Source organism: Typopeltis vanoorti, chromosome 6 (genome assembly GCF_054136105.1).
Source record: "Typopeltis vanoorti isolate ZY-2024b chromosome 6, IOZ_Tvanoo_1.0, whole genome shotgun sequence".
Classification (NCBI taxonomy): Eukaryota; Metazoa; Arthropoda; class Arachnida; order Uropygi; family Thelyphonidae; genus Typopeltis; species Typopeltis vanoorti.
Window position 1 is genome coordinate 21250503 of NC_143554.1, and position 27987 is coordinate 21278489.

Genomic DNA, 27987 nt, shown 5'->3' on the forward strand with positions numbered 1-27987 from the left:
AAACATTCATGTTTATATAAAGATCTATTGTAAAAGTTTCGTCTTTGTCCAATGGATCCTATGGTTTGGGTTTTCAACTCCATGTTGAGCGAGGCCAGATTTCTGCAGTTTGAAAAGACGAATGTCGTCCTGATGTTCCGAAATGTGTTTCTTCCGCTCATCATCCATCTCAAAAATTTGGCATCATTAAATCATTATGAAGTAATACAATCTTGCCACTACCTACTAACCCATCAACCAGATCTATAACTTGTTACCTTCTCCTAAAGAGAAGATACTTTGGACAGACAAGTAGAAACGCCATTCAGTTTCTTTATATAAACATGAACGTTTGTATAAAGAAAGTGTTGAAGCCCTACTACACAGACCAAATTTAAACTGCAATGATGTTCTTGCTATTCCTAAAGTATTTTTCATACAAAATTGTGTAAAATAATCTTTTTATATATTTTAATTTAACTCTATAGCATGCATATTGAGATTGCATTAATCATGCACCCTAACTGTATGTTATTCCTAGTATTGTTTGAATTAATTTACTGAGGATGTCCCAAGATACTTGGATGAAATATTTACATATTAAAACTTATCACTGTGGTTAGTACGTGTATTTTTTAGTGAGTCTTAATTTTGTCTTTCATGATATTAATGATGATTTCTAGACAGGGCAGAGTTTGTTATGGAAGACTAGAGCCAGGTGTTTACATTTTCTAATATCATTTTCTGTATTGCTGATGTATGATCCAAGATATTGAAAGTTCTTTACTCTTTTTAAGCGTTTATTGTTGATATGAAATATAAAGTTTTCATAACCGATTGAGAATACTTTGAACTTTTGTTGGAAGTTTATTTTGCACTTGGTTAGACTATAATAAATTTAATTTAATCCTTTATCAAAGTGTGAGGAAACCAAGTTTTGCACCTGAAAATATCTTCAGGACTGTCAATATGGTGCAACTGTTGGCAACTCGTAGCAAAGGTGGACCAAGTTCTCATCACTCCTTGTCTCAGTATCTCACACAATGCAAAGCACATCTCCTTATGGACATGTATAATGCTATGCATTAAGGGAAGGGCCAGTACCCAGACCGGTTTCAACCTTTATTGAGGTCTTGTCAGTGGGAGGCAGACCCAGAAGTGGTGACACTAAGGCAGAAGCAATTGAGAGGTCATATTTACCTATATGAGTTGCCAACCGGTGTACCACCTTATTATTAAATTACTCTGGATTTAGAGAAAGATGTTGGAAGTTTATTTTGCACTTGGTTCTGCCTTAGTGTCACCACTTCTGGGTCTGCCTCCCACTGATGAGACCTCAAAGGTCGAAACCGGTCTGGGTAGTAGCCCTTCCCTTAATGCATAGCATTATACATGTCCACAAGGAGATGTGCTTTGCATTGTAGGAGACACTGAGACAAGGAGTGATGAGAGCTTGGTCCACCTTTGCTATGAGTTGCCAACAGTTGCACCACCTTGCCTCAGTCCTGAAGGTATTTTCAGGTGCAAACTTTGTTTGCTCACGCTTGGATAAAGGATTAAACTACATTTATTATGAACTTTTGGATGTTGATCTGCAGACCAATAAGTTTAGTCTATGCCCCTAGGGACACAGTCAAGTGAGCAACGGACAACTGGACGACGGCAAGTGGGTGACTGAATAAAAGATGAAATATGCAATTCGATTCTGTTGATCTATTACCAGGTAAAAATGAGTTAAAAGAACGGTATAAACAAAAAAAAATCAAAAAATCTTGCTTATAATTAAGTTTATTTTTATTGTGTAGAATTACGAACCGTATTGAAATTATATTGAAATTTCTCATAGAATTACGGTATAAACATAAAATTTGAAAAATCTCGCTTATAATTAAGTTTATTTTTATTGTCTGAAGAAGTATTTCTGAGCTTCACTGCGTAAGGTGTCTTGTTTGGCAATTTATCATTTGGCCGTTTTGTGTGCGGTTGTTTAGTTTAATACGCATTCGCAAGATATTTTGACTTCTATTGAACAGTAAGACTAGTTGTTTGTTTATTACATCGTTTCCGATATTTGTGCCAACGTTACAGTTACCACGTGCAAAGAACAAGTTTCAGTAAATAAAAGGTATGTATTCAAAATTTATAATCTTAATCATATACTAAATTGTATACGTGACATCTAAATTAATTTAAATAAATTTCAAACTCTTGATTATCTCTCAAATGAAACAAATTGCTAAGTACAATTATATAGAAGTATAGAAATATTTAACTATTGATATGAATTTTTTCAGTACTATTTTACAAATAGTACTTAAAAAATTCTTAATTACATCAATAGTGAAAACTTTTTTTTAAATTTTATTTTTATATTTATATTTCTTGTTTCTATTCTTCAGAAATGGATAATTCAAGAATATTAAGTCAAAGAGACAAGGAAAAATATGCTTGGAATGGGTATCTTTATGCTAAAGACAAGACTGATGAGAAAGGTTCAATTCAATTTTGGCGATGTGAAAATAAAAACAAAGGATGCAAAGGTAGAATCTGGACAAGTGTCAGTGATGGATCACTAATTTCTGAAACACAGGAACACACATGTAGCAGTTCTGGAAATGCGGCCAGAGTAATAATGCAGGAAGTTAGTACAACAGCCAAAAAATTAGTGGATACGACAATGAGCAACCCATCACAAATCAGAACTCAAGTTCTACAAAATGTTTCTTCTGCGGTAGAAAAAATGCTTCCAAATCATAGCAGTCTGTGCAGAAATATTCAAAGAAGAAGACTAAAAAATTTAAAAGCCCCAATTAATCCTGATTCTAGGGAAACAATAATTATTCCTGAAGAATACTTAAATTATGAATTCAGTCCATCACAATTTGAATGTTTTTTATTGGCTGATTCTGGATCAGAATAGGTCGACCCCATGAGAATATTAATTTTTGGTCATGAAAGCCATGCAGCATGGAGCCAAAGCATGAATGAATTATTTATGGATGGCACATTTTTACTTTCTCCCCCTCTTTTTGCTCAAATTTTTGTTATTTTGGCTAGAAAGGATGGAGGTCCTGTTTTTCCCTGGTTTATATTGTTTATTACCTAATAAGCCTCTTGAAACATACACAAAATTATTTTATATGATACATGAAATGTGGCTATTACTAGATCCTGAAAATATAAATGTTGACTTTGAAATTGCCATTCATCAAGCGTTACATATAGTATTTACACAAGCTAACATAAATGGTTGCTTTTGTCATCTTGTACAAAATCTTCGTAAGCATTTAGCTTCATGCAGTCTTTTAACCAGATATAATTGCAATGCGCAATTCGCTTTAAATTCAAAAATGATCACTTCGCTTGCTTTCGTTCCAGAACAAGATATTATTTATGCTATTTCTGAACTTGAGAATCATTTATCGGATGAATTTGAACCAATTTTAGAATGGTTTACGAACACATACATAGGTCGTCTAAGGAATAACAGAACCAGGGCTCCACCGATTTTTCCCTCAAACGTTTGGTCTGCGTACCAAAGAACAATAACTGGAAGCAATAGGACAAATAATTTTGCGGAAGCCGGTCATCGAAAACTGCAATCGAGTTTTGGTAGCAGCACAAGTCATCCAAATTTATGGATTTTTATAAATGGCCTACAAAAAATTCAAAAAACATATGTTGATTATGAAAGAGCAGTAGCAGGTTTTCAACATGAGCACAAACGTAGACATTACAATGAAGCTGATTAAAGAATTTTGAAAAAAGTTATTAATTACGATAGGGAAAATATAATAGAATATTTATGTGGTATTATATATATAACTATAATATGAATTAATAAATTCGAAAAAATTGTCTTGAATTTCATATACTTTTTTGTTTTATTGTATATATGTAACATTTGTAAATATGTTTGTTAATTACAAAATAATATTAATAAATGAATTAAAACAAATCTATATTTTTTCTTTATTTTAATACTGTGCAATCATACCTTTTCATTTTTAAATCATTTTCGGACCACTCTTTTTAACCATCACTTTCTTAAACAATCCTACAAATTTTGATATATGATATAAACGAAAAAATATATATATATAATATAAATATTTATTAACTAGCTGACTCATTTTTTGTATGGGAAATTTCAATATAACTTTTATACAATTCGTAATTCTACACAATTAAAATAAACTTAATTATAAGTGAGATTTTTCAAATTTTATGTTTATACCGTTCTTTTAACTCATTTCTCAAAAAAATATTATTTAAATTTACCTGGTAATAGATCAACAGAATAGAATTGCATATTTGATCTTTTATTCCGTTGCCCATTTGGCCATCACCCAGTTGTCATGTACCCTGCCTCTAGTAGAGTGAGATATTTTTGTGCATTTGTTGGTTCTGTATCAACATGTACAACATTGCTGACAAAGTTAAGATCAGTTATTTAAATGATATCGGTGGATATTCTAATGTTAAAACCAAGATCTTCTGCGCTGATGGTCCAGAAGATGTAGTCTGGGCATACCAAGAACAAATAAGGTGTTCGTACATCACCTTTAAAATACCAAATAAATATTAACTGATTGAAGACAAGAACTTTAGACCATCTTACTGGCTGTCTTCTTTCCCCCCTACCCTCAATATTCAAAGAACTACTCTATTTAATAGTAGTACTAGCAAAAATCTGATCAGCATATTGAAGTTATAGCTTCTTTATGACGCGCCCATTTTTATGTTTTAGCAAATTTTAACGAAATTGAAATTTTCCGGTATTGCGACCACATGTTTATTAAGATAAATAAAAATAAACAAATCCGACAAGTGTCATATGTCGTTTGACTTATATCTTCAGGGGTTAAAAGGTAACTAAATGTTTAAACACAAGAAATGAGAAATTACTCAGAATAGTCCATTCTATGATGTTATGGCCATCTAACTGTTCATTAAATTAAAAAAATCCGAATTCAGAATCTGTGCATGCTAAGTTTGAACAATGCTGGATGTTGTCACGTTCGCACTGTCCGATGTGTGGCTTAGGTATATTTTTTTTATCAATGCTGACCAAACTTGGTTTAGAATTAGGCTCTGGTTTTTGTTGCATTGGAATTCTGAGCATATTAGCAGCTAATTTTAAATTTCCTTGTGAAACAGTTTTTTTCAATATAAGACATGTGGAAGTTGGAAAAAGGAAAGAACACAAATCAGGCCTAGCATCCAACACAAATTACGCAGGCCATAATGTACCCGGCATAAAACAAACATGTCTTATATTGAAATAAACTGTTCATCATCATCATCATCATCATCATCTTGCGTATCAAGAATTTAGGTCCGGCCTTAGAAGTCATCGTTGAATCGTTTAAGAGGACGTCCTGGTTTTCTTTTTCCTAATGGCTTGTACTTTAAGGCTTGTTTTGGTAATCTGTTTTCATTCTTTGAACGTGTTTGTTCTGTTTATATTTTTTAATTTTTTTTCAATTACTGGTTCTTGGTTTAATTCTTTCATAATATCTTCGTTTCTTTAGTGATCAAATAGGGTATACTTTGCAGTTTTTCTCATAAACTTCATTTCTGCTGTTGTTAATCTTTGTTTGTCTTTTTGTTTTATTGTCCAGATTTCGCTTCCATACATTAAGACTGGTAGGGCTAATGTATTGTATACTTTTAGCCTGGTTTGTTTTTGAACTAGGTTTGGTTTAAATATAGAGTTAATTACTCCTGTTATTTTTAAATATTTTGCAATTTTTATGTTTATATCTTTTTCATTTTCATAAGTGATCATACATCCTAGGTAGTTAAATGAATTCACCTGTTCTAGGATCTTGTTATCTAATACTATTTTAGTTCTTGCTGGATCTTGTCCTTTAAAGGCCATAGTTTTTGATTTTTCCGTTGATATTATCATACCATAATCTTCGGATATCTCATTTAGATTTAAAATAGCTTTCTGTAAGTTATCTTCAGAATTTGTAATTATTATTTGGTCGTCTGCAAAGAGGAGAGTGTTCAAGTTAACTGTAGGTGAAAGTTTAATTCCTTGATGTAAATTTTTACTCCATTTTATTATTATTTCATTTAAGTAGATATTAAAAAGAGTTGCTGAGAGGGGACATCCTTGTCGGACCCCTTGGTTTATCTCTCTTGTATATGATAGCTCGTGATTTAATCTTATTTGTATTTGATTATTTTCATATATACTTGTGACAGCTTTTAGGATATTATTTGGTATTTGTCTTTCTTTTAATATGTTAAATAATGTTTCTTTTAACTTTGTCAAATGCTTTTTCAAAGTCAATAAATGCAATATGTGTTTCTAAATTATATTCTCTTCTTTTCTCTATTATTAATTTTAGGCAGAAGGCTGGGTCTATACATGATCGTCCTTTTCTAAATCCATTTTGTACCTCTAGAATAAAGTTTTCGGAATATTTCATTAGTTTGTTATTTAAGATTCTGCTGTATATTTTGTAACATGAATTTAGTATACTGATACCTCTATAGTTTTTTAGGGTCATCTCTATTACCTTTCTTAAAGATAGGAATCACAATTGCTTTTTTCCATTCTATTGGGGGGATACCAGTTGAGTAAATTTTATTTAAAAATAATAAGAGTCTTCCTTTGAATCTTGTTCCTGCGTATTTATATAGTTCTGAACCTAGCTTATCTTCTCCAGGTGATTTTCCGTTTCTTGTTTCTTTCAGGCTGATTTCTAATTCTTCTTCAGTTATTTCCTTTTCATTTTCGTTAATTGTTTGCCAGTTGTCTTTTTTAAAATATTTGCCTGTCCACAGTTCTGTGTAATAATTTAGAAATTCTTCTAATTTCAATTCAGTGTTTAATTTTATGTTTTCTTTGGTATCTGCATTTAGGTGCTTCAAAATCTTATATACATTGGGTCTTATTTTATATAAATCATGTTCTAAATTAGAAACAAATTTATTCCATGATTCTCTATGTCTTTTTCTGACTTCTCTTTTAGCTATGGCTCTTATTCTTTTATATTCTATTTCATCTTCTAATCTTTTACTGCTTCACTGTTTCACAAGGAAATTTAAAGAAGCTGCTAATATGCTTAGAATTCCAAACGCAATTCAACAAAAACCAGGACCTAATTCTATACCAAGTTTGGTCAGCATTGATAAAAAATATACCTAAGTCAGACCTCAGACAGTGTGAACATGAACAACAGAACATGACAACATCCAGCATTGTTCAAACTTAGCATGCACAGATTCTGAATTCGGATTTTTTAATTTGGACTATTTTGAGTAATTTCTAATTTCTTGTGTTTAAACTTTTAGTTACTTTTAACCCCCGAAGATGTAAGTCAAACGACATACGAAACTTGTCAGGTTTTTTTATTTTTATTTATCTAAATAAACATGCGGTCGCAATACTGGAATCTTTCTTTTGAACTGCTAAACTACAGAAACCTACGCCTATGAAATTGAAATATGTTACATTTTCATTAGAGATCCTAAATATTAGTGTTCATCACATTTCATTCAACCAATGTAGAATTATTATTTCAAAACACTTTGCTAAAATATATCGATAAAAATGATCTAATTGAAACCAAAACTGAAGCACGCACATACATCATCTTGTTCATATCTGAACGACCAAATTTTATTGAATTTCTCCCTAGCCAGAATAGAGTTGCTTCACTATTCATTCTGATATTCTTGTCCCATTGATGCAAATATTGTAAATTGTTCAAATTGACAGAAAAATTAGAATAATAATAATTATTATTATTAACATGACACCTCCAAGGAGTTCAAAGGCTTGTCGAGGGAGGGCACCTACTCTACAACTCTCCATCTCCACACTCAATCCACCAACGACAGCGAACTGCATCATTTACACCAATGCCATCTACTGCCCACAACCACTACTAGAATTTTCACAGACAATCATAAACATTCATGCCCACAGCAGGATTCGAACTTGCAGCCTTTTGGCTGGAGAGTGGATATGCTAACCACTCGGCCAACCAGGCTGGCAATTAAAAAGTCCTTCTATTTGGCAATTAGAATCTAACTGACACCCTCTTTCTTCAGGCGATTTAGCACTGAGAAGTGCAAACACCACTTCCACTGAGCTACACAGACTCAAAAAGTTAGGTTTCCCATGGAAAATTATTATTATTACATGACACCTCCAATGAGTCCAAAGACGTAACGAGGGAGGACACTGACTCCACAACTCTCCATCTCCACCACTCAATCCACCAACTACAGCGAACCGTATCATCTACACCAATGCCATCTACTGACCACCACCACTAGTATTTTCACAGACAATCACAAACATTCATGCCTATGGTGTGATTCGAACCTGCAGTCTTTTGGCTGGATTGCAGATATGCTAACTAATTGGCCAATCAGGCAATTAACAAAGATTCCAAATAAAGTATCTAATTTGAATAATAATAATATCTGTACAGCCAGAATAATTCGCAAATGGACAGATGAGCAAAATGAATTTAACAGGTACTTTATGCATTTTGGGAAACACACATGAGAATAAAGATATCAACAAAGAACATAGTGTTATTAATATAGAGGATCCATTGGAGGCTATGACATCAGATTGGTTGATACAGTTGTAGCACTTTAGAACATTGACATATAAGAGCTATAAAGTCAAAGATCAGACAATAAGATCAATTTGGAAGAAAGTTAACTTAAAACACCATGAAATAATGTTTGACATAATGTCTGGTACACACTTTGAGGAATTGTGCCAAAAAATGATGATAAGAAGCATAAGAAGTTAATGTGAAGGCAAAGCAAAAGGTGAACTAACAGGATAAAGATAATCTATAATATCATAAAAGTGAAAAAAAAAAATTAATAATGAAAAAAACCTTGAGATAGTAACTGGAAACAGGTAAATTAATTTGAATCCTTAAGTAATTGCGATAATCAAAACAAATAACAGGTTGATAATTAGAAACTGTTACAATACTGTTGTGTATGCAGAATGAGTAAAAATCTTGTATAAGAACTTATTTAGTGTTTATACAGAAGCCAGTGCATCATTTCAAAAGAAATTCAGCAATTTATTTGGCATGAGTTTTTATCCCGATTTATTTGTAACTACAGAAATTTGCTTTTTTTTTTTTTTCTTTCCAATAAACTAATGAAGGATACACCCAGTGAAGCTGCATCTTTTTAGATGGAGCACTGGCCTGGGAAACATTTCTTTGCAGTCCTGTTTTCTGAAAGTTTTCTTTCTGTGAATTCTGATGCTCTTCGCTATGTGGTATTTCTTTTTCATTTGTCTCATCTGCTTCATCATTCTGATTTCTGTCTAAAATGCTTAATGAGTTACTTACAGTGTCTTACATTAATATTTATTACATATTAATTTTTCATGTTAACTATGAAAAAACAGAGAGCTACAAACTTTGCAAATGTAACAAAAACAGTATAAATTCTTATTTACTATGCAAAAGGAAACAGAAGTTTCATACTGTGGGTTTATGGAAATTTGCCAACACTTAACGAGTAACATAATACATGTGGAAGTGTCAGTAAAATGAAAGCAGAGTGAGAAAAATTAGGCAGAATCTGACAAAAATAAAGAGCAAAACAAAGCATATGGAGAAAGGAACAATCATGAAGAGTGTGAGAAGTCAGGAAGACAAAGTATCAAAGGATGATAGTGTAGCATTGTATGGGGATTTGGTCATTAGGAGTGTGGTGAATAGCAGGATGCATAAAACATGTCTTACGGGTTATGCAATGAAACAAATAATGAAGAATCTGCATGGATAAATGAATGAGCAGAGTTCATGGTAGGTGCAGACACAATTGACTTGGAAAATGAGAAATAGGTTTATGCAGTTGGTGAAACAAACTACTGCTGGGAAACCAGTTTAATGCATTGCAGAGATATAACAGTGAGTCAAAAAGAAGAGCAGAGAATGACTGGCATGATGGCTGAGCTGCAGTGAGGCAAGGAGTAGGCAATTTGTGAATGTATAAAGTAAATTTCAAGAGAAATTGGAATAGTTTAGGGTAAATGGGTGCATTTCAATGGGTTTAGTATTGAGCATTTGGAGCAACTGCTGTTTGAGAGAAAGTACAAGATAAATCAAGTGGCTAAGAATCCAAGAGAGCGAGAGATAACCATGAGAAGCAAGTTATGGGATAACAAGCGGATACAAGGGTGTGAGTGAGTGATTACAATAGGGCACAGTAATAGAATGCATAACAGAAGCCAATGAAAATAAAGAATAGGGAAATGAGTGAGTTAGAGTGGGAGGGGGTGGGTGGAGGAAAGAGATCTAATATAGCAACTAAAGTGAAGAAATTATTATTATTATTACCATTACATTACACCTCCAGGGAGTCCAAAGCCTCATCGAGGGCAGGCACATACTCTACAACTCTCCGTCTCCACAACTCCACCAATGTATGGTGTAGATGATGAAGGTAGTTGCGGTTGGTGGAGTGGTGGAGACTGAGAGTTGTACCACCTTCATCATCTAAACCGCAACTACCTATCTACCACTACCACTAATATTTTCACAGACAATCACAAACTGCCCACGGCGGGATTTGAACCCACAGCCTTTTGACTGGAGAGCGGATACACTAACCACTCGGCCAACCAGGCAGGCATGGCCAAAATGGTGTTAGAAGGATTGCTTCAAAGACAGTATGATTGTTATGTTCTTATACTAATGCAAACAACATCAGAAATATTATTTTTGAGGAAATTACAATATATAATGAATATTAATTATAATGGTTAATTAATAATTTATCATTAATATTTCCAATATTTTGGTAACATTACATTGCCATCATCAGGGATCAGAGAACAATGATATGTGCATGCAGGCATTAACACTAGGTAAATGAGGCTGAAGAAAGGCAACCGGGCTTAGAATCTTAAATGATGAGTGGGCTAAATTGGGTGGTCTTGGCCATTGGACTGAAGATCTGAGGATGACTGCTTCCCAAATTTTGAGCATTTTCATGTACCCAAATTTGTTGAGGATTGGAAAGTTTCTCAGAGCTGAGAAACTTTCCAATACAAATTCCAGGAAAAGCCTATTATATTTGTATATGCTATGGTGCAATAGTGTGGCCTTCTTCCAGTGTATCCTGTGGCAGGTGTAAAAAGTATAGTCACCAAGTCTAGAGTGGCTGTAATGGTGATACTGGATCCATATCCATTATGATACAACTTAAAAATCAATTTGCCATGTGGCACCCTGTCAAATGCCTTAAAAAAAAAAAAGTTGCAATCAATTCCAGATTACTGGAATTGAGCACCCTTTAGCAAATTCATGCTGGCCTACACAAATAATATTATCCTTATCTGCCCAATTCTGTATATAAATTCTTACTAACTTCTCAAAAACCACAGAAGAAATACAAACAGACCTATAGTTTGATATCTCCATTCTACCACCACCCTTATGCAATTTTATCTTACTCTACTAACACTCTCTGGGAACCTGCCCCATTGCAAGACTTTTATTAAACAGCCAACATTTATGGTACAATCAATTCCATAGTACATTCCCTTAAAACAAGTGGTGAAATTCCATCTAGTTCCCCTGCCTTATTGACATTTAGTGTACTTATTATTCAGAATACATCCTCTTCATTCACTTTTACACTTCACAAGTCATTATCCTTCAAGGAATATAAGCCTGTAGTATCAGGATGGAACACTCTAATAAAGTGATCATTATCCACTCACAAGATAATCCATCTACTATTGTTTTTCCTCCAACTCGCCATATCAAAAAATTTCTTTGGGATTCTCCTTGGATTGCAGTGCCAGTCTCCTCTCATATTCTAATTTTTCTCACCTTACAATACTAGTCACTTTCCTAGCCTTAGCCTTATATTTTCATCATGAAATCTGTCACTGCTGTCAACAGTTTTTTTTGTAACTGCATCTCCCAATGCAGTAATGACTCTCTCTCTCTTCAAATTCTTTCATCCACTGTACTGCTACAAGCTGGTTTCTAAGTTTATTATTATTATTATTACATAACACCTCCAGGAAGTCCAAAGACTCATCGAGGGAGGGCATCCACTCTACAACTCTCCGTCTCCAACACTCCACTAGCCGCAGCTGCCTTCATCATCCACACCAATGCCATCTACCGCCGACCACCACCACTATTTTTAAAGACAATCACAAACATCCATTCCCACGGTGGAACTCGAACTCTCAGCCTTTTGGTGGAGAGCGGATACACTATCCACTTGGCCAACCAGGCCAGCATGATGGCTGCCTGCCTTATAATTACATAACTTTCTTCTGTTTTGTTATCTCCACATGCCTATAAGTCAGGACTACATGGTCACTCTCCAACCGTCAAGTATGTCATGTCAGTCACAATGAAATCCTCTGATTCTATGACCAAATACAAAACTCTTGATCCTTGTGTTTGCTCCACCATATGCTGCCCATGATTGTTGTCCGTCAAGAAATCCAAAAATTCAGTTCCCTTATTACTGCATGCTCTCTCTCCTCTGCCCAGTTTATATCATTATATTTGAAGTTTCCCCATAAAGATTGCTCATTTTCCATTTGCCACTGCCTAAATGTTTCCTGCTGATCACCATCTATATTCCCTGGTTTATGGCAGCATCCCACTAAATATTTTGTGCTATAAACATCTGTCTTACATCATATATTCTAAAAGCCATTAGTGTTATTTCCACTGGGATTCTCCACCATGAGAGTGCACAATTCATCTCTTATCATGAGTAAGACTACCACCACATTTAACCTTCCCTATCCTTTGATTTCTATCCCTATTAGAACATCCTTCTCAGTTAACCAAGTTTCAGTGATATTAACAACCTTTGGGGAGATTACGTAGGTCTTTAACATTCTTTCCATCCTCCAATACTACCTACTAGCATCCACAAATGGAAAATCGCTTATTCGAAGCACTATCTTCACTGCTGCTAAATCTTGAGATCGAGACATGTCTCCCAGCGCCTTCCACTGCCTACATCTTATGAAAACACATATTCCTGTCACACAACTGGCACATTTTTAAACAATAGCATGTGCACATACAGCATGCATAGCAAGCTACAAAATCATCAACTAGGTTAAGAATAACATAGTGTTTAAATGGTGGGGGCTAGGTGTATTATTATTATTACGGGTATCTCCATGGAGTCAGTAGACTCATCTCAGGAGACCCAAACTAGGAAAACAATATCTGTCATATCTCTTCTTGAATTCATTTACAGATGAAGAGCTCACAACTAAGTCAGGCAATGAATTCCACTCGTTCACCACCCTCCAGGCAAAAAACCTTGTTCTGACACCTTTGTTAACCACACTCTTCTTTAATTTCCAGAGATGACCTCTTGTTCTTCCATCACTATCACACAGCTGAAACATTTCCCCTGCATCAATCCTATAAAAACCTTTCAGTAATTTAAATGTTTCTATCATATCACCTCTTCTTTGCCTATCAACCAATCTCTGCAATCCACAAGCTCTCAATCTATCAATGTAGGGGACATTTTTTATATCACTCACCAACTTGGTCACTCTTCTCTGAACCCTCTCCACAGCCTCCTCATCTCCAAGGAATCCAGGTGACCAGACCTGAGCACAGTAATCCAAATGTGGAAGTATCAATGCTTTATAAAGGGGAATAATAACCTCTTTATCTCTGGATGTCAGTGTGTTCCTCAACAGTAGTGATATAATCTATACTTGTGGAGACAAGTATCGATTATATCACAGTAAAATCCAAAACAGATATCACACAATTATATCATCAATTTGAAAAGTGCAACCTTAAAAACCAGTATTAGCATGAAATAAACACAATATCTTTCTTTCCTTGCTTAACTACTAATACTTATCTATTTTTTTAACAGCTTATGTCATGCATTGCATGTCTTTGCGAACCAGTAGCCCTTATGAATAGCCAATGTATAAGGCTTTCTAAGATGCATCAGAAAGGAGATAACCAAGATTGTGGCATTTATTGAATCATGATGTTCATGGATAATCAGCATAAGAGAAACTTGGTCATCTAAGAATGATACAGAGGCTAGAATAAAAATAGATAGATATAAAATCTTCTGGAAAGAAAGCAGGGAGAAAAGATGAAACAAAGTTAATGATTGCAGAGGAATTGTGCTCCCTTAGTATGGAGGTGGAAAATAACTGTAAATGAAGCTATTTGATATGAAAATGAAATAAACAGGATACATAACTAATACTAATTGAATATTGTTATAGCTTGGAAATTCGAATGGCAATAATGATCACAAAATATTCAGACAAATCAGTTGGGCATGTAAAAGGAATGTGATCCTAATTAGCAACTTTAATTATAGGAATATCAATTGAAAAGAGGAGGAGAGACAGTATGGAAACAAAGAATTTGCAAGGTTTCTGAGGGATAACTAGCATAAAAAGCATGTGATGGAAGCAAACATGAGGATTTAGCATTGGATTTAGCAAAAAACCTCACAGAATGTGGTTGAATATGTGGAATCAACTCTGCCACCACTTAGTGAGAGTGATCATGAGGTGGTCAAGCTTATTGTCAAGAGAAGATATATATATATATATATATATATATATATATATATATATACGAGCATAGTTCCATAAGCTTTCCGGCCTGACTAACTTTTAGAGGTGATAGAAAGTAAACAACTGTGTCACTTTTCAACAGAATCTACCTTCACTTCAATACACTTTTCACATCTTTGAATTAATATTTCTATGCCCTTGAAAAATTAGCCTGTACTTTTGTCTGCAAAATGGCCTAAAACTGCATCTTTTACCTCACTATCATCTGCAAAATTTCTTCCTTGAAGGTCTTTCTTCAGCTTCAAGAAGAGGTGGTAGTCACTGGGTGCTAGATCTGGGCTGCAGGGTGGGTGTTCAATCTCCTGGGAGCCACAGTGCTTCACTGCAGAATTTGTAACAATAGCCGTATGAAAATGGAGCATTGTCATGAAGTAGGTGAACACCATGACTCAGCATTCCTCATCTCTTCTCCTTTATGATGTCACGTAGTTTGTGGAGGAGTGAAGAATAACACTCTGAAATCACAGTGGTATTCCTTTCTTTGAAGTCAATCAAGAGAATCCCAGGCAATCCCAAAAGATTGTTGACATATCTTCTTAGTGGACTGAGTGACTTTGGCTTTTCTCAGCATTGCTTTGTCTGGTTTGTACCACTCCATGGATTCCCTTTTGGAAAGAGGATCATAATAAAGGACCATGGTTTCATTTCCAGTGGCAATAGATTCCAGCAATTCTCTAGAATTCCCTTGACAAAGCTCGAAAAACTTGCGGGAACAGGTCACATGATCAGAGCCGGCGCTAGGGCCTTTGCCGCCCACATGCAATGTCTATCTAAGCGCCCCTGTAACGATCCGGTGTGTGTGGTTCTTTTACGATAATAAAAATTTAAATTATTTGAAATTTCTTAAATAAATTTTGACAGAACAGCCACACGTTGGTTCGCTAAATGTTACAATTTTTGCTATATGACCCTCAAACTTCAACTTCCTGTCAACTAAAACTCAAAAGATACTTAGCCACATCAGTCTGTTCTAGAATAATCCCACCAATATAATATGACACTGGATATCTAATCACACCAAATTGTGATTAGATATCCAATGTCATAACCTTCTTCGTGATGGAGAAGAAGTGGAGAGGATCCAGAGATGAGTGACCAAGATGATAGAAGGTCTGCGGAATGAACCTTATGAGAATAGGTTGAAAATTTGTGGGTTGCAGAGATTGGACGATAGGCAAAGGAGGGGTGATATGATTGAGACATTCAAATTACTGAAGGGTTTCTACAAGATTGATCCAGAAGATATTTTTGAAAATATGACTGGTGGTGGGAGGACTAGGGGCCATGCATGGAAGCTGGGCAAGAGCGTGGTTGACAAGGGTGTCAGAGCTAGGTTGTTTACTTGGAGAGTGGTGAATGAGTGGAATAAGCTTCCAGAGTCTGTTGTGGGTGCTACGACCGTGAATGAGTTCAAGGCAAGGTATGATAGATACTGTGTCAATGTCGAATAGCTGTTCTTGACATGATGTTAGGGCCTCCCTCGATGAGTCTGTCGACTCCTTGGAGTTGCCCGGAACAATAATAATAATAACCTTATATTTATTAAAAATGAAATGACAGCCATTTTCACATGCCCACAATTCCAGCCTAGTCAAATCATTCTGCAAGTACTACATATCAGCAGCTCTCCTGATACCCTACATATCTTTGCATCATCAGCAAATAGCTATATGTTGCATGTATGTCAAATCCTTCCCAATGTCATTAACATACAGATTGAATAACAGTAGACCAAGGACTGATCCTTCAGGCACACCACTAGTTATCTTGAATCTTGCAGATTCACCCCCCCCCCCCTGTATACAACCTTTTTATATTTGCCAGTCAACTATCCTCTTATACATGCCAATAATTTATAATACAATACAATACAATTTAAGCAACAGTCTTCCATGCTGTATTCTGTCAAAAGGCTTACCAAAATTCAAAAGTATCATGGTGTATCATTCCCCTTGTCTAACTCTGTGGTAACATTATTACAGAATGTGAGCAAGACAAGGGGAACAGATACACTATTAATACTTTAGTATTTTGCTAAGGCTTTTGACAGAATACATGATCATGCTGTAAATTCATGCTATTCGCTGAAAAGTAGAGTTTCTGTCAACCCATTTCTGAATACAAGTCCTAACCTTCCCAAAATTTTCACCACCACTCCTGAGATACTGATTGGTTGATAGTTAGAGATACATTAGTCTTTGCACCACCACCATTGCACAGTGGTGGTGCAAAGACCACCACTGTGCAATGAGATTACCATAAATTCCTTCCACTCCTGTGAACTCTTCCCTGTTCTGAGACTCAAATTATATAGCCTGGTCAAAGGAATAGCCAGTTTAGCTGAACACACTTTTAGCATCCATGCTGATATGAATTCTTATTCAGTTTGTGCAACAGCTCTAGTACTTCCTTCTCATACTAGTATCATACTTCTCATCACATTCTTCATGATGGGGAGGAAGTGGAGAGGATCCAGAGATGAGTGACCAAGATGATAGAAGGTCTGTGGAATGAACCTTATGAGAATAGGTTGAAGAATTGTGGGTTGCAGAAATTGGTCAATAGGCGAAGGAGGGGTTATATGATTGAGACATTTAAATTACTGAAGAGTTTCTATAAGATTGATCCAGAAGATATTTTTGAAAATATGACTGGTGGTGGGAGGACTAGGGGCCATGCATGGAAGCTGGGCAAGAGCGTGGTTGACAAGGGTGTTAGAGCTAGGTTTTTTACTTGGAGAGTGGTGAATGAGTGGAATAAGCTTCCAGAGTCTGTTGTGACGGTGCTACGACCTTAAATGAGTTCAAGGCAAGGTATGATAGATACTGTGTCAATGTCGAATAGTTGTTCTTGACATGATGTTAGGGCCTCCCTTGATGAGTCTGTCGACTCCTTGGAGTTGCCCGGAACAATAATAATACACACAGGGGTGAATGCTGGTCTTGAAATTCACGTTTACTCTTGTTATCATTCAGGGAGTGAGAGGTGTGATTGAAGTCTGATTAGTGGAATAATGAATTACTGACCATTTAAAACTATATATTTAGAAATTTATGCACATTTAATCATACAAATACAACATTTATTTTACAAATGATATTCTATCTTTTTCAATTTAGCTACTTGAATACAAATTCTACTCTACGGTTCTTCTTTATGAACTGGTCAATAACACCGTCATAAAAAGTTGGTTGTAACTTAATTTTCCCAAGCAACATGCACACTTTTAAAGGCTGGCTGAAGCTCACTGGGTAGAGCTACTTTGACTGCGTATGGCCTATGTTTAAGACGACGTGAAGGGAGCAGAAATGCTATGCGCGTGCATGAAATCACAGTGTTGTAGCGAGGGCCTGGAAGCTCCCACAACCGAGCAAGCCAAGGTAGCTTTGACTAGATGAGCAAGCATCGGCCTTCGATACACAATGCCAAGCTCAATTATTGCCACGCAAGCTTAAGACGTCTTCTGTCTACAAAAATAAAAACCTAAATGGAATGCTTATAAATGCATGCATTTATCAACAAATAAATATTACTTCTTTCTCAAGTAATGAGCTTGCACAGCAAGCATAACAAGCATGGAGAAATTCTACCGTGCATACATGAGTTTCTTCACACAGTGAAGAGGTAGCAGTAAGTTCAATGCAAAATAATTTGCATAAAGTCCAAATTTACATAAGTTGGGATCTGCCTATATTTAGACTTTTGCAAAGACATCTGATAGACTGCTAAATGACAAGCTGATAAACCGGAACATATGGAATAATATAGTAGAATAGTCTGCTGCTGGATCGAAGATTGGCTATCTGATAAGTATCAGCAAGTTGTGTATGGTGAAGCAATATCCCAGTGGAGGAAAGTCACTAGTCAGGTGCCCAACGGATCGGTTTCGAGAAGGTTGCTGTTCAATTTGTACATTAACAATATTGGGAAAGGCGTGAATGGTGATATGCAGTTGTTTATGGATGATACAAAGTTGGGAAGAATTATGAAAAGTAGAACAGATGTTAGGGCTTTGCAAGAGGACACTGGAATAAATTTTGTAAATGTGCAAGTGAGTGGGTTTAACAGGTCACTGTTATAATGTGTAAATTTTAAAATTCAGGGAGCAAAGATAGGATGCAGAGCACAACTGGTAGTGATTTAGAAGAGATGGAAGTAGTGAGGGATCTTTGCTTTCGGGACAGATTACTAAAATTGTGAGGACGGCACAGTGAGTCCTGGCAATGATGTGGAGATCACTTGTCTGTAGAAATAAGGAGATCATGGTTCACTATATAAAACCTTGATGGAGCTACTTGAGGACATATAAGCTGGTAAGGGGTTATTACCAGATTAATGTAAGAGGTTTTTTGCTGAATGGAGGAGATTGGGAGAGAACAAGAGGCCAGTGGCGCACCTAGGGGGGGGGGGGCAAGGGGCCGGGCACCGCCCAAAGAAAAGGAAAAAACACTAGAAAAATTTCCAAAAATCTTTTCCTAATTAAAATTCATTTTTTTTATTTATGTTGTGTGCTACTTATGAATTAGCGATCACTGCAGATGCTCAGTTATAGGCCGTATGTGATGTGTAGTGTGTATTCGCAAAACGTCTACTCAACTCGGCCCCCCCCCCAAAGATTAAATCCTGAGTGTGCCACTGCAAGAGGCCACTCCATGAAGCTGTATAAGGAAGATATGAGCACAAGAAGCAGGTTTTTTTTTGTAATATTAGGGCCTTCAATAATGAGTCTTGGTTCCATGGAAGTCTAATGATGACAATAATAATTTGTAGGATAAAGAGAATAAATAGGTTTTATGTGAATTAGATGATTAGATGGATCAAAAAGAAGCTGCAAATCAAGAAGAGGTTACAGCTCTTCTTGATTTGCAGTTTGAAGAGTATCAAGTTCAAGCTCGGAGGGGGGGGGTAAAGAAGGGAAAACAACAGGAGACTAGACTACAGTACAAATCAAATAATAACGGAGAAGACTCAAAGAAAGAGCTATTAAAGATATTAAAGATCCAAACTTATTCCAAAGCGGAATATATGTAGAAACTTTGAAAGTTTCAAAAAATTTGACCATGGAGTTTAGGAGAATAATCCTTAGCATCAGAGTTGCCTTAGCTTGCACTATTTAAGACAAGCACTGTCCAAGTGTCCATATGGTTGTCTTTTATTAGTGCTTTTGATAACAGCCTGACAGCTGTTTCAAATTGGTTGGTTCTCATCCGAGACCAGGCAATTACCATAAGAAGGCAAAAACCTGCATCCACTACCAAAGCCACTCTATATCAAAGAGTAGTATTTTTCATAAGTGAACTCTCGGTTGGTGCGTAATAATAATTATTAAAGGAATAGCCATACATCTTTATTTTTTTCTACATCTTTATTTTATCTACAAAGACCAGGCAAGGAGGGCGACTTGGTTGGTGAGAGTAGCTAAAGAGAGGTATGAACAGCAGTTAGCTAATGAAGCCAAAAAGAATCCTAGAGAGTTCTTTTGATATGTAGCCAGCAAAAGAAAGAATTGATTTTCTTTCTTTTGCTGGCTATAAAATGGTATAAAGAAAGAATTGATTTTCTTTCTTTATACCATTTGCTCCAATCAATGGTATAAAGACAGCTGTTGCAGAATGTGTGGTGGAGATACTTAATGAGCAGTTCATAAAGATCTTTCAATCTTGTGAATGTGACTTCATGGAGAGATTCAGAGCAGTTGATGATGGGGAGGAGAGACTGACTGTAAGTGAGCAAGAGGTGTTTGGGGAGTTCAGACTGTAAGTGAGCAAGAGGTGTTTGGGGAGTTCAGTAAACTAGATGTAAATAAGGCTGTGGGACTTGATAATATATCACCGCGTATTCTGAAGGAATGTGCCAGAGAGTTGACACCTGCCTTGACATATTTTTTTAATACGAGTCTTGCACTTGGTCAAGTTCCTAAGGAGCGGAAGGAAGGCAAGATTGTGCCACTTCATAAAGGAGGTGATCGAACTCAAGCATCAAACTATAGGCCTATCTGTGTGTCAGGTGTTGTGGTTAAGTTGTTGGAGAAGCTTGTGAGAACTAGGATCCAGAGTTGGGTTGACAACAATGGTATAATCTTTGGACAGCATGGATTTGCTAAAGGGAGGTCATGTTTTAGTAATCTACTTACTTATTACAATAAAGTGACTGCTTCCTTGGAACAGAGAAGAAGGATACACAGTAATATACTTGGATTTTGCAAAAGCTATTGATAGAGTACCTCATGATAAGTTGACAGTCAAAGTAAAGCAGATGGGGTTGGATATTAGATTAGTGCATTGGATTGGAGACTGGCTATCTGATAGGTATCAACAAGTTGTGTATGGGGGTGCGATATCCAGGAAAAGGAAAGTCACTAGTGGAGTGCCTCAGGGGTCTGTTTTAGGGCCATTACTATTTAACTGGGTGTGAGTAGGGGAGTGAGAGGCAGGTTTTTTTCGTGCAGAGTTGTGAGTGATTGGAATGCCTTGCCTGAGAGTGTGGTGTCTGCAAAGAGTTTGAATGTGTTTAAGACATGGTATGATGAAATGTGTGTAAGATAAAAGGACCTCCTAGATGAGTCTTTGACTCCATGAGGTCTTGTTTAATAATAATAATAACTTGTATATTAATGATATTGGCGAAGATTTGGATGGATGGAGATATTCAGTTGTTTGCAGATGATGCAAAGTTGGGAAAAAACCATAAAGAGTAGTGAAGATGTGGCCTTGCAAGATTACTTGAATAAATTGAGTGATTGGTCACAGAAATGGGGATGTGAGTTCAATGGTGCAAAATGTAAGGCTTTAAAATTTGGAAAACAAAGATGGGATGCAGAACTTATGCTTGGTGAGAATATATTGTAGAGGAAATAAGAGATATGGGAGTGATAGTGGATAAGGATCTAAAATTTAGGGGACACATCGCCGAAATTGTGAAGACAACACAAAGACTTCTGGAATGATATGGAGGACACTGACGTGTAGAAGTAGGGAGATTCTTGTTCCATTGTATAAGGCTTTGATTAGGCCATACATGGACTATTGTGCCCAGATTTGGTTACTGGGTTTTCAGAAGGATGAAGAGATGTTGGAAAGGGTCCAAAGGTGACTGACTAAGGTAGTTTCTGACTTCTGGAATGTTGAGTATGAGGAAAGATTGAGAAGATGTAATTTGCAGAGTCTGGTGGAGAGAAGGAAGAAGGGAGATATGATACAGACCTACAAGTTGGTAAGGGGTTGTTATAAGATCAATGGTGGAGAAGTTCTACAGAGAATATTGGGAGATCAAGGGGAGAACCAGAGGTCATCCCTGGAAACTGTATAAAGAGGGTGTGAGTAGGGGAGTGAAAGGCAGGTTTTTTTCGTGCAGAGTTGTGAATGATTGGAATGCCTTGCCTGAGAGTGTGGTGTCTGCAAGGGGTTTGTGTTTTTAAGATAAGGTATGATGAGATGTGTGTGTGATAAAAGGACCTCCCAGATGAGTCTTTGACTCCATGAGCTCTTGGGTAATAATAATAATAATTTTATTATTATTATTCTGTGACACCTCATGAAGTCAAGGGAGGGCACTCTAATCTACAACTCTCCGTCCACATTATTTAATCCACCAACTACACAGAACACCATATGCCTTCATAGTGCAAATGGATGAATGATGGTACAATTGGCCCTTTGGTTGGTAAAGGCTAAGTTAGATTTCCGTCGTGACAAGTTTTAAGCTGAAGGCGAGTTAGCCAATCTCATACAGAGGTAGCAGAGTTTTTACCTTCTGGAAAATCAGGTTTTTCATCCCACGTACAAGCAAACTGGCCTTGAGAACACACACAATTTACAGACAAAAATTACTGGTGGTGGGTAATAGATGATGATAGTAGTGGTTCTGTAGTTGGTGGATTAAATGGTAGAAACTGAGAGTTGTGGAGTAGCATTCCCTCCCTCAATGAGTCCTTGGAGGTGTCATGTAATAATAATATCTATCTAGTTAATCAGCGAAAGATGTCCTGCACACTGTTATCAGTAGATCTAAATAAAGCCTTCAACAGTGTGAAGCACGAGTACTTGCAACATATATATATGCCGGCCTGGTTGGCCGAGTGGTTAGCATATCTGCTTTCCAGCCAAAAGGCTGCAGGTTTGAATACCACCATGGATGTTTGTGATTTTCTATGAAAATACCAGTGGTGATGGTGGGATACATCCCATAGCGTTGGTGTAGATGATGATGGTAGTTGTGGTTCATTGTATAGTTTGTGGATTGAGTGGTGGAGACAGAGTTGTAGAGTAGGTGTCCTCTGTCAATGAGTCTTTGGATTTCCCTGGTGGTGTTATGTAATAATAATAAAAAATAATGTTTCAGTCCCTGTAACATAGGCTCTCTACTTATCTGAGTCATACTAGAAATATACAAAAATGCTACAACAAAAATGTTGACTTTCCTGTCTGATTCCATTCCAGTGCACAGGTGTGTCAGTGATGTCTTCTAAGCCCCACCCCCTCCACTCTCTTTGCCCTAGCTGTAGAACCATCAATGCAAAAAAGTTCAATGTTCTGCTATTAGAGAAGTAACCATCCCACTCATGTCACATCCAATCAAGACTATTTTTTATGCAGATGATAATGTACTTACTTTGAGAGATGCTGACTCTGTCTATTGTGTTTTTAGATTAGCAGAAGAATTCAGTAATAACAGCAGATTGTGCATAAACAAAACTTTGAACTTTTGTTTTCAAACACTTGTAATAACTAACTTGTCATATGGAACTTGTACTAGAAGAAAGATCCATAGACACATTAGGCATACCTGCAAAGGAAAATGTCAAACCATGGAAAGTGAGACCTACATCCTTTAGTATCAGAGCCACCGTACTAAAAATAATAATATTTCCTGCTATCCAGTATATTGTAAATACCATGGACATAAATGAAAAACAAGAAGCAATAATCTACAAAACATTCTTAGGTTGCTTGGTGGAATTTCCAAAGATGATTAACAAAGATTTGTTACTCTTACCTACAGCTCAGCCTTGCCAATCTTGAAATTCAAACATCTAGTTAATACTTTACAAGTCAATTGCAAAGCACTAGCATCCACACATATTTTTGGCACCCTAATAAATATTTCTTAGGGTTCTCTTTACCTCTGTTCAGAGTCACTTGTCATAAGGGTCCAAGGGAAGAAGTTATACCATCTCGTTATAATGTTTTTTGCAATATTATCAGACAGTTTCAAAATTCTTGTGTATCTGTCACCCAAATTTACAAACCTGGGCCAGAGGAGATCACAGGGTATCATGTATTGGCGATCACTGCAGATGCTCCGTCATAGGTCGTATGCAATGCATAGTGCCTATTCTCAAATCATCTACTCAACTTGTTCCCCCCCCCCCCCCAAGATTAAATCTCGAGTGCTCAGCACCCCCAAGATTAAATTCTGAGTGTGCCACTGGCTCAATTAGTTTTGACAAAGTCTTTGGTTACGAAGACCTGTATTCAAATCCCATCTATGATGAAAGGAAGCTTAACCAGAGCTTCTCAAAAGGTGAGTTAGCTGGTCTCATACAGAGAGTAATGAGTTTTTTCTCCTGGAAACTTTGGATTTTCATATCTCAGAATAGGCAAGCCATCCAGTTGAAAACACATCTACAGAAATAAAACACTTACACTTAGAGGGAGGCAGAAGAGGAGTGGCAAGCCAACTGCATTAAATTGCCTAAAACCTCTAATTATAGGACTCAATCCATCCAAGGATGGACAAGAATTGGATAGATGGTTCACAGCAATAATTATGAGTCTCTGACTCCATGGAGGTCAGATGTTAATAATAAATATTGATGGCAGAAGTCTGTAATGCAGAGAACCTCTGCATGTTTCAAGTTAATAGGTACTATTAGGGGTTGTGGGAGAGAAGCTCTCCAAAAAGTAAGAATGATTATGGCAGGATGGCATTGATTGGAGAAAATGGTATAAGGACAACTGCTTAGGAGGATATAGTTGAGATATTTAATGAGCATTTCATGAAAGTCTTTCATCCTTGTGAATGTGATATCATGGAGAGTTTAAGAGCAGTGGATGATGAGGAGGAGAGACTGACTGAGTGAGGAAGAAGTACAGGGGTTGTCTGAAAAGTTCTCGGCCTAACAATGAAAAAACAAATCTATAATTTCAAAATTATTTTTATTTTTAACATAATCTCCCTTAAGACTAATACATTTATTCCAGTGATGCTCCAGGAAGACTTTTTAGTTTGGGGAAGAGATAGAAGTCAGAGGGAGCCAAATCTGAAGAATAGGGTGGATGTCCCAACAATTCATAGTGCAGATCCATTAACTTTCCCATTGCCAAAACACCTTTGTGGGTAGGTGCATTGTCCTGATGAAAGTATGATTTTTTTCTTCTACAAACCAGGTCTTTTCTCACGAATTTTTTCGTCTAATCCGGTTAAAAGATCGGAATAATATTTCCCGGTTATTGTTTTACACTTTTCGAGATAATTAACAAACAAAATGCCTTTAGCATCCCAAAACACCGATACCATGACCTTTCCTGATGATGGAACCAACTTTGTCTTCTTTGGCACTGAACAATGGGATTATGTCCACTGTTTTGACTGCTCTTTGGATTCTAGTGTGTAATGATGAATCCAAGTCTCATCCATAGTAATAAATTGATGCACAAAGTCAGTTTTATTCTTGTTAAAATGCTCCAAGTACTGTTCAAAGATTTTCATGTGAGTGTGTTTTTGATCTGCTGTGAGCAAGTGCAGCACCCATCTTGCACAAAGCATTTTCATATGCAATTCTTCATGCAAAATATATCCTACACGTTCTTTTGAAATGCCTATAATTTCAGCAATTTCATGCACTTTGACTCGCTGGTCACCCAATACCATTACGGCAATGTTTAAACTTGGCAGTCCATTTCTTAATTTTCAAAAACAAAGAAGAAGAGTGCCCATAAACTTTTATGAACTTCAAATGAATTTCTTTTGGTGTTAAACCTTCTTTTACAAAGAATTTTATAACCACACAATACTCAATTTCATCCATTTCAAGGGATACAGACAACGCTTTTGCTTCAGACAGCTGTATAAAACACACTACCTGATAGAATGACTTGCAATTTCACATGGATGCTTATGACAAATGTACCAACTTAGAAAAAAAAAAAAAAATGTGCCGATAGTGTTGCCATCTATGGTTGGGGTCTAGGACTTTTCAGCCCACCCTCGTATATGGGGAATTAAGCAAACTTGATATTAATAAGGCTGTGGGACTTGATGATATATCACTGCAAATTTTGAAAGAATGTGCAGAGAGTTGCCTTGAAATATTTGTTTAATATGAGTCTTACAATGGGTCAAGTTCCAAAGGAGTTAAAGCAGTGTTTCTCAAACTTTTTTTCGACTACGGAACACTTCACAAATCCTGAAATTTTCACGGAACACCTTGGTTATTTTGTAATGTATAAATTAATAATTAATCGGTAATTTAACTGATTTTTTATTATTAATCAATAATTGATAATTAAGTATTAATTAAACATCAATTAAACATCATTAAATTAATTTGTGCTGACAAATTAATTTAAAAATGACAAATTCCAGAACTAGCAGAACACCTATCCACCTTCCGCAGAACACCGGTTAAGAACCACTGAGTTAAAGTAAGGTAAGATTGTACTGCTTCATGATGGAGTGACAGAAGTCAAGCATCAAATTATAAGCCAATCTATGTAGCAGGTGTTGTGGTTAAAGTGTTGTAAAGACTGGTGAGAACCAGGATTCAGAATTGGGTTCACAACAATGGTATCATCTTTGATGGATAGCATGGATTTGCAAAAGGGAGGATAATAAGGTAACAGCTTCATTGAAAAAAGGAGATGGATACACGATAGTATACTTACACTTTGAGACAGCTTTTGATAGATTACTATGGGGATTGGATATTAGACTATTGCATTGAGATTGGCTGTCTAATAGGTATCAACAGGTTGTGTATGGGAGAGCAATATTCCAGAAGAGGAAAGTCACCAGTGGTGTGCCTATGGAATGTTGAATATCAAGAAAGGTTGAGACAATGCAATTTGCAGTCTAGTGGATAGGAGGAAGAGGGTGATATGATAGACGTACAAGGTAGTAAGGGGTTGTTATAGGATTAATGTTGAAGAGGTTTTTCATGAAATGATTTTTTATGGAGATTGGGGGGGGGGAACAATTTGTGATCCCTGGAAGTTATATAAGTTGGTTGTGAGCAGGAAAGTGAAAAACAGGTTTTTTTGCATGGAGAGTTGTGAAAGATTGGAATGCATTGCCTGAGAGTATGGTGTCTATAGAAAAATTAAATACATTTAAGGCATAAGATCAGCTGTGTATATGACAAAAGGGACCTCCTAGATAAGTCTGACTCCGGGGTCTTGAGATAATAATAATAACGGAAGAATATAAGGCTATTTGAGATAGAAATGGTAGTTTAAAACTTATCTGGCTGCTTTCTGATGTTATATCTAGTCTTTTGCTTCATTCACACATATAAAATAAAATGTGTTACAGTTACAACATATACTATACAAGTTTGGTATAGGAATTGAAACACTGAAGTTACAATAACTTAAAGTTGTTATCCCTAATACAGTGTCACAAGTGAATGCAGTGATGTTTTTGAGATGTGTTTTAAAGTGTTTACTTGGGATTTTTTTCTTATAACAGGGCTTCACTATTTTCATGCTGGATACAGATGTTCTTTCAGTAGTATTTGTTATCCTAATTTTATAAATTAAAGATGCCAAGAAACTATATTCTTGGTTTCATCCTTTATCCAAGTGTAAGCAAACAAAGTTTGTACGTGAAGCCACTTCATGACTGGGCTACTTGATATAAAGGCTAGTGACTTCACATCAATTGCCTTAGTATCACATAATGCAATGCACATATCCTTGTGGACATGTATAATGCTATTCATTATGGGAAGGGCCACTATCCAGATCGGTTTCAGCCTTTAATGAGGTCTTGTCAGTGGGAGCCAAACCCAGAAGTAACACCAAGGCAGCTGCAGAACATTACTGGTTTGATGGGTGAAGCACTAATGCTTTTCATATTCCCCTTTGTCTGTGAGGGAGGTTCTTTGAGTAGAGCGTTATTGAGCTCTAGGCTTGCTCTGTGAGGGCACTGAGATTAGCTGCATTCAGCTGAGCATAAGATTGATTTGGGTCTTTTATATTTGTAGTATTCCACTTCATTGTAGTCCAAAGCTTGTTTGATCAGCGGGATTGGATGTTACTTGTCTTCATGAAGAACTTTTCTGCTAGATCGTAGAGAAGGGAGGAGATACAAAAAATGTTGACTTCTCTGTGAATCTGGGAGTTTCTTATGAACCGTGGGGTATCCAGAATCATTCTCTATCC

The 27987-nt window shown here is 36.3% G+C and overlaps 1 protein-coding gene across 4 annotated transcripts in view; it reads right to left on the reverse strand.

The window, feature by feature from the left end:
• The window catches only part of LOC150105326 (echinoderm microtubule-associated protein-like CG42247), a 375243-nt gene that overhangs the window by 281402 nt on the left and 65854 nt on the right, over positions 1–27987 (reverse strand). For 3 of the 4 annotated variants that reach the window (XM_090394708.1, XM_090394705.1, XM_090394706.1), the window contains one exon: positions 9148–9307. Coding sequence is in view for 2 of the 4 variants with exons in the window: in XM_090394705.1 (XP_090250831.1) it covers positions 9148–9307 (160 nt within the window). In the remaining 2 variants the exon portion in view is untranslated. The remainder of the gene's footprint in view (positions 1–9147; positions 9308–27987) is intronic. The other variant, XM_090394707.1, reaches the window with a different exon arrangement.